The 15,722-nt window shown below is 53.9% G+C and overlaps 1 protein-coding gene across 1 annotated transcript in view; it reads right to left on the reverse strand.

The window, feature by feature from the left end:
* Positions 1 to 15,722, reverse strand: part of NTRK3 (neurotrophic receptor tyrosine kinase 3) — a 258,426-nt gene that overhangs the window by 24,143 nt on the left and 218,561 nt on the right. Inside the window, exon 15 of the mRNA XM_054577572.1 lies at positions 14,391 to 14,634. Coding sequence (XP_054433547.1) covers positions 14,391 to 14,634 — 244 coding nt within the window. The remainder of the gene's footprint in view (positions 1 to 14,390; positions 14,635 to 15,722) is intronic.

The following is a 15,722-nucleotide window of genomic DNA, read 5'->3' on the forward strand; positions in this document are numbered from 1 at the left end:
GGGGAAGGAGAGGGGAAGCAGCCCAGCCCGTGGACGTTCCGCTCCAAAGCCTGCGAGCTGTCTCCTGGGTGTGGACCGCCCCACCCAGCCCCTCGGTCCCAAAAACGAAGCCCAGACTCACTGTGGAAGCTGCTGGCGCCGCAAGCTTCTGCCGCTGCCACAACACGCTGGCCGGGCCCTGCTGGCACAACCCTTCCTGACCGTGAAAGCAAGAGAGAGCAGGGTGGGGGGAGAGAGAAGAGAGGGATGAAGGCAGAGGAAGGATGCACGGAAGGATGGAAGAAGCGGGGAGAAGTGTAGTGATGGATCTTCAACCGAGGCACGGGTCTTCCCCGGCCACAGCCTCCAAGCGCCTCTCTCACGCCGCTGGGGGGAAAGGGTGACCTCGTCAACCCTCGTTTGGGGCCCCTGCCCAGGGGTCCACCCAGAGGCACTCCCCGCGCCTCGGCATACGCAACGTCACATGCTCCTCATACATGGTGCTCAGCTGGCTTCCTTTGGGAGCCACCAAGGCCCAACCACGTGAGGACACAGGGAGCAGGCGGCCGCCTGCAGGCCACGGAGGGCAGCCCTGGGAGAGCCAGCCCTGCTGACACCTCGCCCTCAGACGTCCGGCCTCCGGGCCGCAACACAGTGAGTGCCTGCTGTGTAAGCCACCAGGTCTGCGGTGCCCTGCTAGGGCTGCCCTGCCAAATGCACACAGGAGGCCTCACCCAATGGTGGGGGCGAGCAGGAGCCACTGGGAACGGGGGACAGACTGGCAGAGCTGGCCCTGAGGGGGCTCCCAACAGGAGGGGCAGGAAGGATAGAGCTCAGGCAACAAGAAATGGACACCCACCCAGGGCTCTCCCATGGCAGGAGGACCGGTGGGAAGTCCGGGGGTGTGAAGAGGAAGGCTCTGAGCCCAGGCCGGTCAGAGTGGGGGCCAGGGCTGTTCCTGCCACCCTGCAGAGTGAGAAACAGCGAGGTGCTGTATGGAGACACAGCAGGGCTTGGGGAGGAGTTAGGCGCAGGTAATGAAGGCCCAGATCCCCAAATGACTGCCCTGTGGGGAACCTGCCAAGAGAGTGTTTACTGATGTCAAGGGACTGCTGAGGAGGAGCGTCTGTTTGAGAAGCAGGAGGTGGTCGAGCTGAGTTTCATCTGCGGCCGGCCAAGTTCCAGTGGCCAGTGAACTCGCCTGGGGAGACCTGCAGATGATGCGATCAAAGAGAGAAGAGGTAGAGGCTAAAAATGTAAATTCAAAGACCTTCTGCATATAAGTGAACAGGGGTTATAACCAGGTGAGTGCCTGAGGTTTCCAAAGTCGACGTCTGAAACAGCGGCACCTTCACTTTAACTGAGAAGAGTGGAAGCAGTAAAAAAGGGGACTAAACTGCAGAGCAAGGCGTCAGGAAGCACGGAAGGAGAACGTGGTGCAGTGTGGGGTGCAGGTGCGGGAGGAAGAGCGGGCAGTGAGTACTGTCCTTCAACAGACAGCTCAGGAAAGGATTACATGTTTGGAGGAAAGGCATTTGAGTTTTGCAGGGATGAGATAATTAGCGACCCCAAAAATGCAGAGTCGATGAAGTGTTAAGATCGGAGGCCCAAAAATTAATACAGAAGATAAAAATTTCCTATTTCAGCAGTCAGGGAGACTGATGGAAGCTGGATGGGGCAGAAATGCCAAATGAAGATTTCTCTTCAACGGAGAAGCGATCCTGGGTCGTAGAGGAGAAAGCAGGGAGAAGGGCGTCGAGGCGTGGGAGTGAAACAGACACAGTGGGCCGGCAACAGGGCAGGGGCAGACGGTGAGGCGGGAGGGAAGTGAGAAAGGAGGCGGGCGGGTCACCGTGCAGGTCGGGGGAGGGCCACTGTGGCCCAGTATCTGACAGTATCGCAGAAATGCACACCCGTGATAGCTGCTCACACGTGTGTGGTAACGAGGCCTAAAATCACCACAGACACCCCCCGCCACCATACCTATCTAAGTACGTACGCCCTTTCTGTTAGAGAGCTGCCTCTCAGCACCTCAGAATGGAAACAAAAAGCAAGACGGTGAGGTGACCGTCGGCAAGCTCTCAACGTGTGTCCCTGTAACAGCTCTAACAGGCGGGCGCCGGACTTCCTGGGCAATCACCGGGGGCACAGCCACTGTCTTGCAGGGCAGTCGCTGTATTCCACATCAGAACGGTGGCCGTCCATGGTGCTTCACCAGCCTGGGTTTCCTGACCCGGCCGCCCTGTGAGCCAGGAACGTGTGGCGGAGCCCACTCACTAGACCAAAACGATGAACGACGACCCCGCGTGTCTGTAACTGTGATGGAACCTGGTCTTGTGATTTCTGACTGTCCCCAAGTGCAGTGCCCTCCAGTGTCATCCCAGATCTGTCATTCCAAGAGACACAGCTGTCTCTCTTTACGTCACATCGCAGGCCTTTATTGAATGTCTCACGCATGCCAGACACGGTGTTAGGCCCAGGGACGTGTGATTGGTGAGGGGCACTGCTCTTTCAGGAATCCCAAACCACTATGACCAAATACGTGTCGACAGATGTTCTCGAGAATACATGTTTGCAATAAGCAGGCAAAACATCCACTGCCTCCAACCCATGGAAAGGTACCAGCATCTCCCTCTGCAGCCGCCCCCTCCCTGCTCCTGGCACCCTTCCCCACTCCAGTGTCACTGAATCTGTATTCCATTTTGGGACTACGCTTGCCTCAAACCGCCTTGCTGCGGACCGCTTTCCCACCGCCCTGGAGACGGTGAACCCCCTGGGTGGGGCCTCCTTGCCTGCTGCGGTGCCAGCCCTCAGTCGCCCCAGCTGCTTGCCCCCCTTTCCCTGAATATACTTGCCACGGAGTCCTACTCGGCAAAAATCCCGCAATGGGTTCACTGCAGGCTCCCACCTCCGACCCTACACTACACCTAATCCCGTAGGTTGTGCTGTGCTGGTACGCTATTTAAAAATTCTAATCACAAAGAACCTCACCGTCCTTAAAAAACCTTAGCTGTGAAATCAGAACACTGAACCCACCTCCGCCCCCGTCTGCGCAGCCGAGCACGGCCGATGGCTCTCTGCGCCCCAATCCGTTTGCCCGTAGGCAGGAACACCACCACCAGCCTGGACGGCCTCAGAGTGCTTCCACGCGCAGCAGAGGAGCTCTGGCCCTCGGGGCCGGGCACCAGTGCTCTTGTCTTGACTCTGCCACTCGTTCATGAACTTGCTCTCTGGCAAACACTTGCACGCGTGCGCGCGCTCTCTCCCTCTCTCATGCGTGCACGCGCTCTCTCTCTAGGGTTCAGTGTCTTCATCTTTCAAGTAAGTGAGTTTAACAAGATCATCTCCAAGTTCATTCTGAGCCAGGATTTTACCAATGTGCCAGTGTAGATGGCTTACCCAAACTTCATCCGGGCATTTATCAAGGACTCTCAGAAAATGCTTTTGAACGGAGAGGTCCGTGTGTGCAGGAGAAGAGTCCAACAGGGTGGCACCACAGCCACGAGTGGCTACATCCCAAGGCTGCTGAGAGCTGGATCGCCATCTGATTGGGACCAGGACTCTAGCCACAGACCCACATCCTGGGGTATTCAACTTCCCCCCAAATTAAAAGTATGCTTCAAGTCACTGCTGACACATTGATAAAAGTCATCTGTGCCACAGAGCTGTATCGAGACCACAGAAAACCCTTGGCAGAGTCGAACAGGAAACCGGATCTACCAAGAACACAGCATTTGTGCTCTAAATAAGTTACTAAAACTCACACACGCACGCACGGAGGTGAGAGAAAGGCCAGCAAAAGATATTTTAGGCTACTGGACTACTAGTCTCATCCACGTGAACCTGGGCAAGTAAACCCGAGTGAGCTTCAGCAGTGCGGGGCCCCCCGGCAAACCCCGCCCTCTGTGCACAACCCCCAACACAGGCACACGCAGGAGGCCCACACCGGTGCGTGCCGGGACCCCGCCCCTTGTCAGGAGCTGAGGTCGGCGCAGGACTACCAGGCTGCAGGGTGATGCCAGAACGGGGAGATCTGGCTGGAAGACTGTGACACAGGCCCAGCAGTCTCCTCACACTCAAGGGACACACCGCCCGGTGATCACGACGAGCTTTTCACTGACTCTACCTGTAGCCACCGGTTCTTCTCATCACTCCACTCGGGGCCACTCCCAGCCAGTGCGAACTGGTACCTGGTATCTACCTGCTGTTTAATACTCAGTATCAAGGCGATTAGATTTAGAAGCAACCAAAGGAGCCGTTTTTTAGGTGCACTGGTAATTCCATGGCATGGGAAGCATTAGGGACTCCAACAGCCAAGTGACGCACTGGTATTTGGAAATGAAGAAAGCACAGCCGATCTCTCTGAGGCCGGGACAAACTGGAAGAAAGCTCGGACGTGCGTCCAAGGTTGTGTGAAATGCCTGAGTGGTTTCCAGGCCATCGCAGCTGGACTGTGCCCGGACTGCGGCAGACACGGCAGGCATGTCTTTCAGAAGTGGTGCTGGCTGGTGCCAGGGGCCTGGGAAAAGGGTGGGCCCTCTCCTCGCTTTGGTCAGGGGAGAGAGGAGCGTTTACTCAAAAGATCTGGAGTGTATCTGGGCCTTCTGGGCAGCTGGGGACCCCTGTCATGAGACGGATCGGTCAGTCTTTCTTGCACATGACTCATCTGAACGTTCTCGGGATGAGCAGCCTCCTGCACAGCAGGCTCAGAGGGTGCACGCCTCGAACACGCAGCTTTGAGCCGTCGGATCCCCTCTGTGCGTTGGCGAACAGCCCTTCTGGTGCTGACTCAGCTCACGGCTGTCTAATGACGTACTCTCTTGGGCCTCATTGCCGATCCAGCAGACGCCTGGCGCTGGGGGGGGGGGGGGGGGGGGGTCAGAGCCAGGGGCTTCCCCGCTGCATCTTCCAGACGCACCTTCCCAGGGTCCCCACATTCCAACCCCTGGGGTCTGGCGGGGCGGGGGGCGACTACGAGGATCCTTTTACAATGCCTATGCCAGTGGGGACATTATTCCTTACTGTTATAAACTTCTGACATAAGAGCACATATTTTTAAATTAAGCAGTTTTATTAAGCACTTTTTATGTGAAAATTCACTGTTATAGAAACAGCATGGATTCCTCTGCCTTCGAGGGAATGCGTGCTGTAGAAAGCTACAGGACACACACACCCCCAAATGACTCCAAGCCACCAACGAATGAATGAATACAAAGATCAGGGGAAAGACCCACTGGGTAAGGAAATGATCAACTTCCAGGACAAACTGGGCTGCACATCACAGGCCCGTTCTGGCTGTAGAAGCTGAAGAGTACAACTCAGTGGGGGAGAGGTAGCCAAGGTCGTCACGGTAACTGGCCGGTGGGAGAGATGGCATACAGACCACCCCTGCCGAGCCACGTTTGGGACCTTGATGAACCTGACTCACTTTTCCAGAATGTACACGATCTAAGCAGGCTACACGGGTGGTAATGGTGGTGGTGATAAAACCAACAGCACCCGAGCCATGGGTTCGCAAAGCTTTCACATAGGCACTGTCTCATGACACGCGCAACAATGAGTGGTGACGAGTTCGTGGCATGGGAAAGCACAGAGGAAGGAGGGGGGACTAGACTTAAGCCAGACCTGTCTCCGCCCTCACGGCTTTGGGGCACAGGGCCCTGAAATCCTCTTCTGGAGTAAGAAGGGCTGTAATTACCTGGAGAATGGGCTCTCATTCTGAAGACATCTGTCCACGGCAGTTAGTCACGGTCTCCACTTATCAAAAGTTAGCTCCTGGTTGGATCCATCACTTCGACAGCGGGGAACGTCCTCCTTCCACCAGCTGCAAGCGCTACCTCTTTCCTCCAGGGCTTTGAATAGACAACTTGTATGTGGGTGGCTTTGTGTTTTATTCCCTTCGGTTTTAGTATCCAGCACCAAAGACCATCACGGGAAATACCTTGGCTTGTAACTTACAATTATTTAAAATTTCTTACATATAATTTCTACCTTATCCACTTACATAGAATAATAATTACCACCTATTGAGAGCCTAATAGGTACCAGGCAATTTGCATACATTATCTGATTTAATCTGCACGAAAAAAGAAATTGTTCTCATTTTTTTTTTTAAGATGAAGATCTAATGCTTAGAGAATTTAAGAAAATTTCCGAAGGTCACGTAGTTCATAAACAGACTCTCAGGATTCAAAGAACATCCACCTGCCTCTAAAATTGGTGGGTGTTCTGCCCACTCTCTCTGGGGCTCCCCTCCTCTGCCCTCTAGCTTTGCCCAGTGGGATTAGCTAGGCCAGAAAAAAAGAACCAACCACGACTAAAACTGTGGGCAGACTTCTCAATCTCAGGCGCTGTGCTGACCCAGTGCTCTTCCCCCACCCCTCCGCCTGCTCAGACAGGAGGGATCAAGGACTGGGGCTTCCAGGACTAGGGAGGGAATACAATTCCCCGCAGGGAGGAAGGCAGGGAACACGCTGTTCTCTTTACATGCAAATATCTTAATTACTGCTGGTGAAGAAGATATTTGTATGGAAATTTATGTGTCTTTCTAAGTTATAGATTCAGTTTGCCTGGGGGAAAATAAAGGCCTTTTACAAGGGAGGAACCCAAACAGGGTCTGCGACAACCAGGCCCCTGTCAGGCGGAGGGCGTGAGCCTCCCACCCTCCAGGGGCCAGGGGATGGAGTGCAGCCGCACGCTCCCCTCTCCTCGCCTTCCTGAGCAGGAGCTCAGTAAAGACAGCCTCAAGCTCTTGAGATGTTCCCCTGGGGTATCTCCCTGTCTTTTCCCCAGATTTGTCCCCGTGGAGGTCGGGCTGAGGATAAGAATGTCCCTGCCATGCCTGTACCATTCTCACTGCCAGAAGAACCAGATCTCAAAATTTCAGGAGATGAAATCACATTTAAGAGACCCCTGGAAACTGCGTTCAGAAAACGGGTATTATTTTTTTGGTAGGGCAGGGGAGGGAGATGTTTTTATTCTGTTGTTTCCCCACCAGTGAAGATACAACCCTTGAATAAAATACAACCAATTACCTACGAGCTGCACAAGGCCACTGCGGTCTCACTGCGCTCTCTCGGCGTTGTCCCGAGCGCTATAATGTCCATCTTGTAACATCAGTCGTGTTTCTCTCCATGAAGGACAGAGGACGAAACAGACTCACCCTGCAGCTGGAGGCACTCTGGCTAGATATGACTGAGAACTTCCCACTTCTTAAGGGGGTCAGGGATTAGAGAACAAAAGACAAATCTCTTGCTGGTAATAGCATCCCTTTGTCACAGCTGGGAGGAACAGGGAGACCCACGGAGGCGCACCGAGCAGAGCAGGCAAACCATTCACCTAGAATGAGCCTGACGCTATTCTGCCTGGGGCCATGGGGTGAGACAGATGACACTTAAGGCTCTTTCAGCCTCCTGCTTTTCTTTTCTTTTTTTGGATTGAATGATTTGGCATTTGTTCGTCTGTTTCTAACACTCGCAGGACTCAGAATGGATGAGGTGGCCTAAGAGATGCATTTGTAAAAAACCCATCCTGACCCTCATTTTCACTGTTACCCCTCTCGAGGTTACACCACCAGAGTGAGGAGGCGCGGAACGCCAGGCCCTGGCCTGCGCTCGCCCGTCCAGGCCCCGCTGGCTCTGATGGCCTCTCCTCCACGCCCCACGGCCGCGAGGCTGCGTGCGGCCTCGTCGCCTCTTCCCGGGACCGTGGTCCGGGCCTGCCTTTGCCTCCACGGCCTCGGTTCCCAGCCGTCTATCCTCTGTGCCACTTCCGGATGACATGTCCTCAAACACAGCCTCACTTGCACTAAAACAGATGACAAACCTTCCATGACTTCCCAAGTCAGAACAACAACCTTCCAAGGGCTGCCGTGAGTGGCCCCTTGCTTCCACAAACACTTCCTTCCATGCATGTCCCATGTGCCCCTGGTTTGGGCCAGCTAAGTGACACGCCGCTCTGCGTCATCCTCTCCGGGTGCTGGCCTCCAAGTCCCGTGCATGCCTTTGCTCATTCTCACTGCTGATGGGAACGCCCTCCCAAAATTCAACTTGCTGACTGTCAATCAACCCCTCAAGACCTAAGACATCTGTCCTCTAATTAGGCTGAAATTTATACTCTTTTGTAAGATTTGCATCCCTCTGGCTTATGGTGGAGCCACACATTTTCATTCCCTATGAAAATTTAATTTTTACATTGGAAATAGAGATTATGTTCTTTTATTCATCCTTGCACGTAGGAAGGGCACAGAATTCAGTCCTGTGCCCAGTATGGGGCCCTTGCCAATGGCTAGGGGACTCGGCACATGGGGAGATAAGCCAGCGAGGCCGAAGCTGAGCAAACACGCTGACCAGACCACTCATCCTAGGGCTGTACAAACGCTCTGGCACTGACTGTGCTAGCGAGGCCTCTCAAGGTCAGAGGCACACGGCCTGTCTTCGCCTAAGGCTGTGAGATAAAGGCCAAGAACCTCTGGCTGCTTACCTCTCTGGAGGTCCCCCAAGGCCCTCCTCCTCTCCAGGCAAAGCGCCGAGCGGCTCAGGGGAGAACTCAAAGCCCCACAGTCAGCATGGGCAAAACGGGCATTTCTCCTTTGGCTGGTTCGGGTGCGAGGCCTTATGTGATCAGCCAGCCAGCCACAGACAGGCATGAGCGGACAGGACGCAAAGGCGGGGCGCTCTGTTCCCCGATTCCCTGTTGCTCCCACTCTTGTTGTCATCACTGTCACTATTACACATGTCTACAGCAAGCAGCCCCAGACCCCACCGGGGGAGTCTGCTGAAGGGGTCCTGGGGCTTGCAAGCCCCTCCGCAAGCGCTGCAGGAGCCCGACAACTGAGGCAGGCAAGGGGTGACAAAATGCCACGGCTCCTGTTCTTCCTCTTCAACCAGAGGAGCTTTGTATCCGTCCGTCTGCCTGTCTATCTGCCCTCCGTCTACTCGTTCACTCACCATCACACACAGGACTTAGCCCAGAGCAGGCAGCACCTAAAAGAGACCACAGAGCCAGAGTCCAAACCCCAAAGTTCACAGGTGAAAGGGAAGCCTCTCGCTGACAGCAGGGACACAAGGCGGGTGAGGAGACCACGGTGTCCTAAACAGCAGTCCTGTTCCTCAACGGACCTGCATTTCAAAATGTCTGATATTTTGTAGATACTTAGTGTGCAAATCCTCTGGCTTTAATCAAGGAAACAAGAATGTAATACTGTAATAAGCATTAATCTATCCTCCATGCCTCCCTCTGTGTTTGTTCCTTCCTCGGCTGTGTGCAGCTTAACAGGTTTTAGCATTTAAGTTGCTTTGCAGAATCCACTCAGGATGCGTGCAGTGCGGCGCCAGGGCCGACAGCCGCCCGGATGTCTGCTTGGTGGCCGTGCCCCTGGCCAGCACCAGGCACCCTCTCCCAAAACCGAAGCCAAGAACAAACACATGGTTCAGGGGCTAGGAATCGAAGCAGATTCCAGGCCTCACTGTGGTCTCCTCACCTAAGCTCCATTGGAGAACGTGGGCTGCCCCACCTTCCCTGACCCGCCATCAGCTGTGGGACGACAGGCTGTTGCGACAGAGAGGGGAGAGAAAGGGGGTCCTTCACCCACGCTGTGGCCGCGGATGCCGGCCGCCCACCCCAGTCCCACAGAGACATGGCCACACACTGACGTTCAGCCTGCCTTGCGACCATGAGGCCAGGCGTGCAACCAGGTTCTTGCCATGAGGGGAGGTGACAGGCTTCACCTCCAGGTCAGGCCCCTTGACCACATGCCTGTTTCCCGTCCTGCTGACTGGGGTGGGGTCGGACCCCTAGGGTGAGGCCGGGACACCACACGAAGAAGAGGGCGCAGCTCCACCAGCCTGATGACCGCGTGGTGGAGGCTCACCTGCTCCCACTGTTACACGGCCTAAAAACAGGCTTCTATTTGTGGCAGAACCAATGCATAGGCTCGCGTGCACTTGTTGTGACAGTTGGCCAACCTTCGCTAATATACTTACATAAGCGTTGTTCCCCATTCCGGAACTGGGGCACATGACTGTATTTTAGCCCCAATAACCGTGGTTAGTAGTTCTTGAGCACTTGTTATCCTAAGAACTTCATATTAATTAACACTTTACCCTTAGAGCACATGCCTGTGATGGGGGTTTTTAGTCCCATTTTACAGTTGGGGACACAGAAAGGTTAAGTGACCTGCCCAAGGTCAGGTAGCCAGGAATCAGAGGAGCTGAGATTCGAGCCCAGGCCGGGTGGGGTTTAAGAGTTTGCAGTTCCAATCGCTGCCGTGGAGAAACCACGACATCCACAAAATCAAATACTCCATCAGCCAGGTCAGCGTGTTCTAAATTATTCCCATATCCCGACGGTTACCGCTGTCCCCTTTTCCAGGAGCTTCTAGGAACCATGACCTGGAAGCTCCAGCTCAGAACCAGGGCCCATTGGCAGCTGCCAGGTCTGCCTCGCACCTCCATCCGTGCGTCCGCCTGGGCTTCGGCATACTCCCCCCACCTCCTGGACCCTTGGCTCTATTCCCCACGAGACTCCGCTCTGATTCCAAGTCATCCCCAACTCAGACCACCAGCCGCCTGCCTCCTCTAGACATCGCCCCAGCTGCTGCCGAGACGATGGATTCCCCTGCACCTCCCAAGACGACACCACGTGGGCAGGCACCTGTTTGCCGGTATGGGCCGCTCTCCGTCTGGCCTAGTCCGCGGACTGCCTCACTCATATTCCCATTCTGACTTCGCTCGGTCATTCATTCACATTTTTACTGGATGCTGACCAGGTCCGAGGCATGGGCTCAGGGCAGAGGACGGGAGGGTGAACCGAAAGGCACCCCCCGGCCCTCGGGATACACAGGGTCAGGGCCCCGTGCCCTCCATCCCATCCCTCCTGGATCTCTGCACGTCGCCACCCTCCAAATCAGGACCTCTGAAAACACCTCTCCTCTGGGGCCCCAGCCTCTCCTCTTCAGGACTCTTGAAGCTTTCTTAAACCCCAGATTTGCACTCCGATCTCTGAGTGTGGTCTGATGATGTCAGAAAGGCCTAATGGCACCCGATGCCCCGCCAAAGCTGGCCTACAGCATCGCGTCACTGGCCCACGGGGTGGGGGTGGGGGGTAAGGGGGGGCAGGAGGTGTCTGTCGCTGGATTTAGTCTTAGGAAGACAGAACACATCACTCTGGTGCAGAGATGTTTATTTTCTCTCCCTCAACGTGTAACAGGAAATTAGGCAGTTCACCTTTGTAAGTCGTTTGCATACCGCTCATGCATGAGCCAGATGGCATCTGTTTGTTTTAAGAAATTAAAAATGGAAAAGGAAGAACATAAGGAGGAGTTTCTACCTCTCCCCTGCACCCCCCCCCCCCCCCACACTCTGGAACCTGTGCCAGGCAGGTGAGCGCAGACTCAGACACACACGCCTGGAGTGCGGGCACGGAGCTGCACCAGGCACCAGAAACGGGCGTCCCGCTGCCTGCAGCAGCAGAGAGCGCAGGCCTGCCAGCACGGAGCCCGCATGCAGAGAGGGCCCTTTGGAATTCCACTGCCTGATCCGTCACTGCTGTCCCCCAGAGCTGCAGCCAGTGCAGGGAGCACCAAAGTCTTTCCTGTGTCACCAGACTTGGCCCTGAGATTCATGAGCAGGACCACATACACACTGACCAGAAGAACAGGCACCTACTGACAACCGCACTTCTGTCTAGGCTGAAACCCTGGGAAGGACATTTTCCAGAGGGGGCCCCCTGAAAGACCCCACGGCATGATCGCCGTGTATTGTCCAGCGGTCAGGAGAGTCCTCTCTCCGAGACAAGAATCACCTCTAGAGATGAGGTTATCCCTGGGGTTCTCCCGCCTTGGGCGTGAAGGGAACTGAGGGAGGTAATATAAACAATAATTTATCCAGGAAGTAGTATATTCCAGGTTCTTAGGGCAAAAAAACCCTGCTTAACATCAAAATAACTATTGAGAGGCTATGCTTGTCCTCATTTTTAAAACGGAAAAATGAAGGAGAGGTCAGGGCAAGTGCATGGAGGTCCCATGGCTGCTGGCAGTACTGGGAGGTAAACAGGAGAAATCAGGCCCAAATGCAGAATTCCCTCCTCACCCTGATGTCTTCCAATAAGGATAAGACTTCTGGGTTCACTACTGATGTGACCTCTGGCAAACCACGGCTGCCTTTTGTGGCACTGAGGTGGCGGGGGGGGGGGGGGGCGCTGTGCAGACATCACACCCGGTGAGCGGCTGACCCCACAGGCAGGACACACGCTGCTCTCCGGATGCGGACAGTGCAGCATCGCCCCACCCTCAGTGGGGTGCACCGCTTTCCGGGGCGCACCGTATTCTTACTGCAGTGGCTGTCCGTTTGCACTCTGTACGTCCTTGGGACCAAAGACACATCCTCAGGCCAGCTGGCCTCGCGTACACCGGGCTTGGTAGGCATGGAAAAGGAGCTGTGGGTGCCTGGAACGTGCAGAGCTGCCCGCCTCGCTCTCCCTTCCGTAACTCCCGGCCTGCCCCAGAGCCCGCGGAACGAGACGGATGTGCTCCTTGGAGCTTTCCCAGAAGTAAAGAGCACGAGCGCACAGCTGTTAAAGCAAGGGCACAGCAGTATTGTTTGAAGACCTGATTTTTTTTCACCTCTGAAATCAGAATCAAGAAATATTAACTGTGCCCATTGAGACGAGTCTGAAAGCTGAGTTTGCACACATTCCGGTCTGATGTTGTTTCCCAGGACCCTGGTGAAGCCAGCGGAAACCAGATTGGCATAATCAAACGCCTTCCTCACACAGAAAAACAATGACCCATTCCTCTTTTTTTTCAGCACCAATACAAATGTGAGTTCAGCCAGACAGGCCAGCAAATCCCATTACACAGAGTGCAAAGGCAATTAAATGGTGCCAGGTCCAGCTAGACTCAAGAAATCTATGGCCCATGAGTCCTCAGTAACCATACCAATGCTGCTCTGTAAAATGCCTGAAGAAAAGTGGTCTAGATGCTAAAGAAAGGCCCTGCTGTACTATTTCGGGGCAGGTTCGCCCTGGCCATCGGTCTCTGGCGACCCTGCTCCGAGCTCCTTTTCCCGTATCTGGGGATGTGGGACAGGGCGGGTGCGGCAGACGTGCAACCTCCCCTGCTGCTCGGTCCACTCTGCCTCACACCCTCTCATGGTGCTGTAGCATCTGCCATCCTTTGTACCAGGAACAAATTACTTTCCAGCCACAAGGGGCATTTCTCAACCACTCCATTTTTCTTTAAGCCATGGCTAAAATGAAGTGTCTCGAGTGACCAGTTTTAATGTCCTGTTTAGACAAAGCCATCAGGAGGAACACGCAGACAGGACTACTCTGCAGCTGCCAACCCCAAACCCCCAGCCTCCTGGTGCACCACGCTCAGGCCAAAAGGACAACTGCGGGCTCTGAGCCTCACAATAACCTTTCATTCCTTACAAAGATGAGACAAACGGCTGCCATGCCTCCAGAACACTGTCCCACCCTCTCCTCATACCACATTTCCAGGGTCCTTGTCCAGGCAATGTTCCCAAAGTAGATTCTCCATGTTTTTGAGGCATCTGCCTTCCAATCGGTTTGTAGAAGTTACTCCACCTCTGTATCTCGTGTTGTACCTGTATCTCCCCCGCTTTTTTAGTCAAATAACACTCATGTCCACTCATTCTTTCCCTGGCAATAGCGACACTATCAAAACCACTCAATGATCCACAGGAAAATTATTTCCAAAGACTAAGGAAAAAAAGTTTCTGGGCGCAAAATAAGACACCTGTTAATATAAATCAACAACCACGTGAGGTAAAATGGAACGTATCACAATCAGAAGGCTTTTTCTAACCTGTACGTCTCCCCACCATTGGCAGTGACAACATGCTTCCTCCCCTCATCTTCCCTAAGCCCCCTGGACAACTATGCTCAGCAACACATGAAACATTTTTGCTACTTTACTTTGTGTCCTAGCTTTTCACCAAAGTTACCTTTGAAAACTAGCCTACAGTGGTCAGCAAATAATTTCAGAGAATCCAATGTGTTGTGGGTGAGGCTGAATCGGAGACTGAGTTGGAAGGTGTTAAAATGTAGCACCAAGTTGGGTCTGTCTGCTTAGGGATGGATATATATTCTTTTTTCATGAAGAATGAGTATTTGTTAAAGATGCAAATGGGAACACCATGCGTATGTCACTGCAATGTCAGGGTACAGCTAAGTTACACATCCGAGAAGGGGGAGGAGTGAGCTATAGAGAGAATAATAAACAAGCTGCCAAGGTGTAGGAGTGGCCAAAGGATAATCATCGAGTGTCTGTAAAGGCACGGCTGTGCTCGTGTGTGTTCTGGAGTGACAGGGTTAATGGACAATGACAAGACACGTAAGCAGGGTGCTAGCTCTGTCATGGAGTCCTGCAGCTAAAAGAGCCACCTTACCCTGTAGTAATCCGTGCTGTAGACATCCCTGGACATGCCGAAGTCCCCGATCTTCACCAGCAGGTTGGCTCCGACCAGGCAGTTCCTGGTGGCCAGGTCCCGGTGCACGAAGTGCTGGGAGGCCAGGTAGACCATGCCCGAGGCAATCTGACTGGCAATGTGGAGCATCTGGGAGAGCCCCAGCTCGCCTTTCGCCTGGCGTGGCTGCCCATCCACGAGGATCATCGCATCCGGCCCATGGGCCCTGTGGGAGGCAGGGGGGCAGAGGGGACGGAGAGGATCAGGAGACCAGGGGGAAAGGCCTGGATTCCCGGTCCTCTGGAATGCACCACTCACGTGAATGCAGCCTCCGTTCCCGGCCTGCCTGGAGCCTCTTTCTGGGGCCCCCCAATAGACTATGTGAGTGTGGATATGGGAGAAACTGCACCCAGGTCCCCAGCTGGGACGACAGCTGACATGCTCTCGTGCAGGGATCTCCAGCCTTTCTCATCTCACGGCACACATAAACTGATTACTAAAATTCTGCGGCACACGAGAAAAATTTTGCTGATCTGACAAAAAAAAAAAATAGGGATAATTTTGATTCATTCACACCAGACAGTTATTGTGGTGTTGGCTGTTGTCATTCTTTTATTTGACATCTAAGGGAAAAGAGGTCAGGGCCCCTGACTGCATAGTCAGGGATGGCATGTTTTAAAAATTCTTGAGGCACACCGGGTGAAAATCACTGGTCTAGTGGGTCAGGGACTAAGCCTGCTTTTTTAGACTATTTAGTTTATATCCAGGGCTTCCCAGGTTCTAGAGGTCTAGTATAAAATAATAAAACAGTCAACTATTACATGGCCCTTATTCAGTTCCATGCACTGTTCTAAGTATCTTAAACACAATGTATATTAATTCACTTAATCCTCTTATCTCAATCGTGAGATAAGAAAACTGAGGCACAAAATGATCAGATCACCTGACCAAAGTCCCAGAGGTCCCACAGTGACCACAGGAGTTTTTGGGAGCAGATGGAGCCAGACCTATGGCTCTAGAAGCGAGTTCTATACCTTAAAGGGCACCAAGAGGGCTTGGTCTTGGCTCCCTGGGCCCCGCCCACCAGGATTCTGACTGGCTGGGTGGAGCTCATTCATTTGCATCTCCCGCGAGCTCCCGCTAGTGATGCTCTGGGTAGGAAGACACTTGAGCCCACTCTCTGACCACACTGCCCTGTTGGTGGCGGGGCCCAACACAGAGATCCTGAGGCCCTAAAGCAAAGGCCTGGGGAGCCCCAACATTCTTCCCATCCCAAATCAAGGCCTATGTTTGTGATCCTAACGCCTTGCCCTG

This window comes from Pteronotus mesoamericanus, unplaced genomic scaffold, assembly GCF_021234165.1.
Source record: "Pteronotus mesoamericanus isolate MK-2021 breed Mesoamerican mustached bat unplaced genomic scaffold, CSHL_Meso_final contig_438, whole genome shotgun sequence".
In the NCBI taxonomy this organism is placed as follows: Eukaryota; Metazoa; Chordata; class Mammalia; order Chiroptera; family Mormoopidae; genus Pteronotus; species Pteronotus mesoamericanus.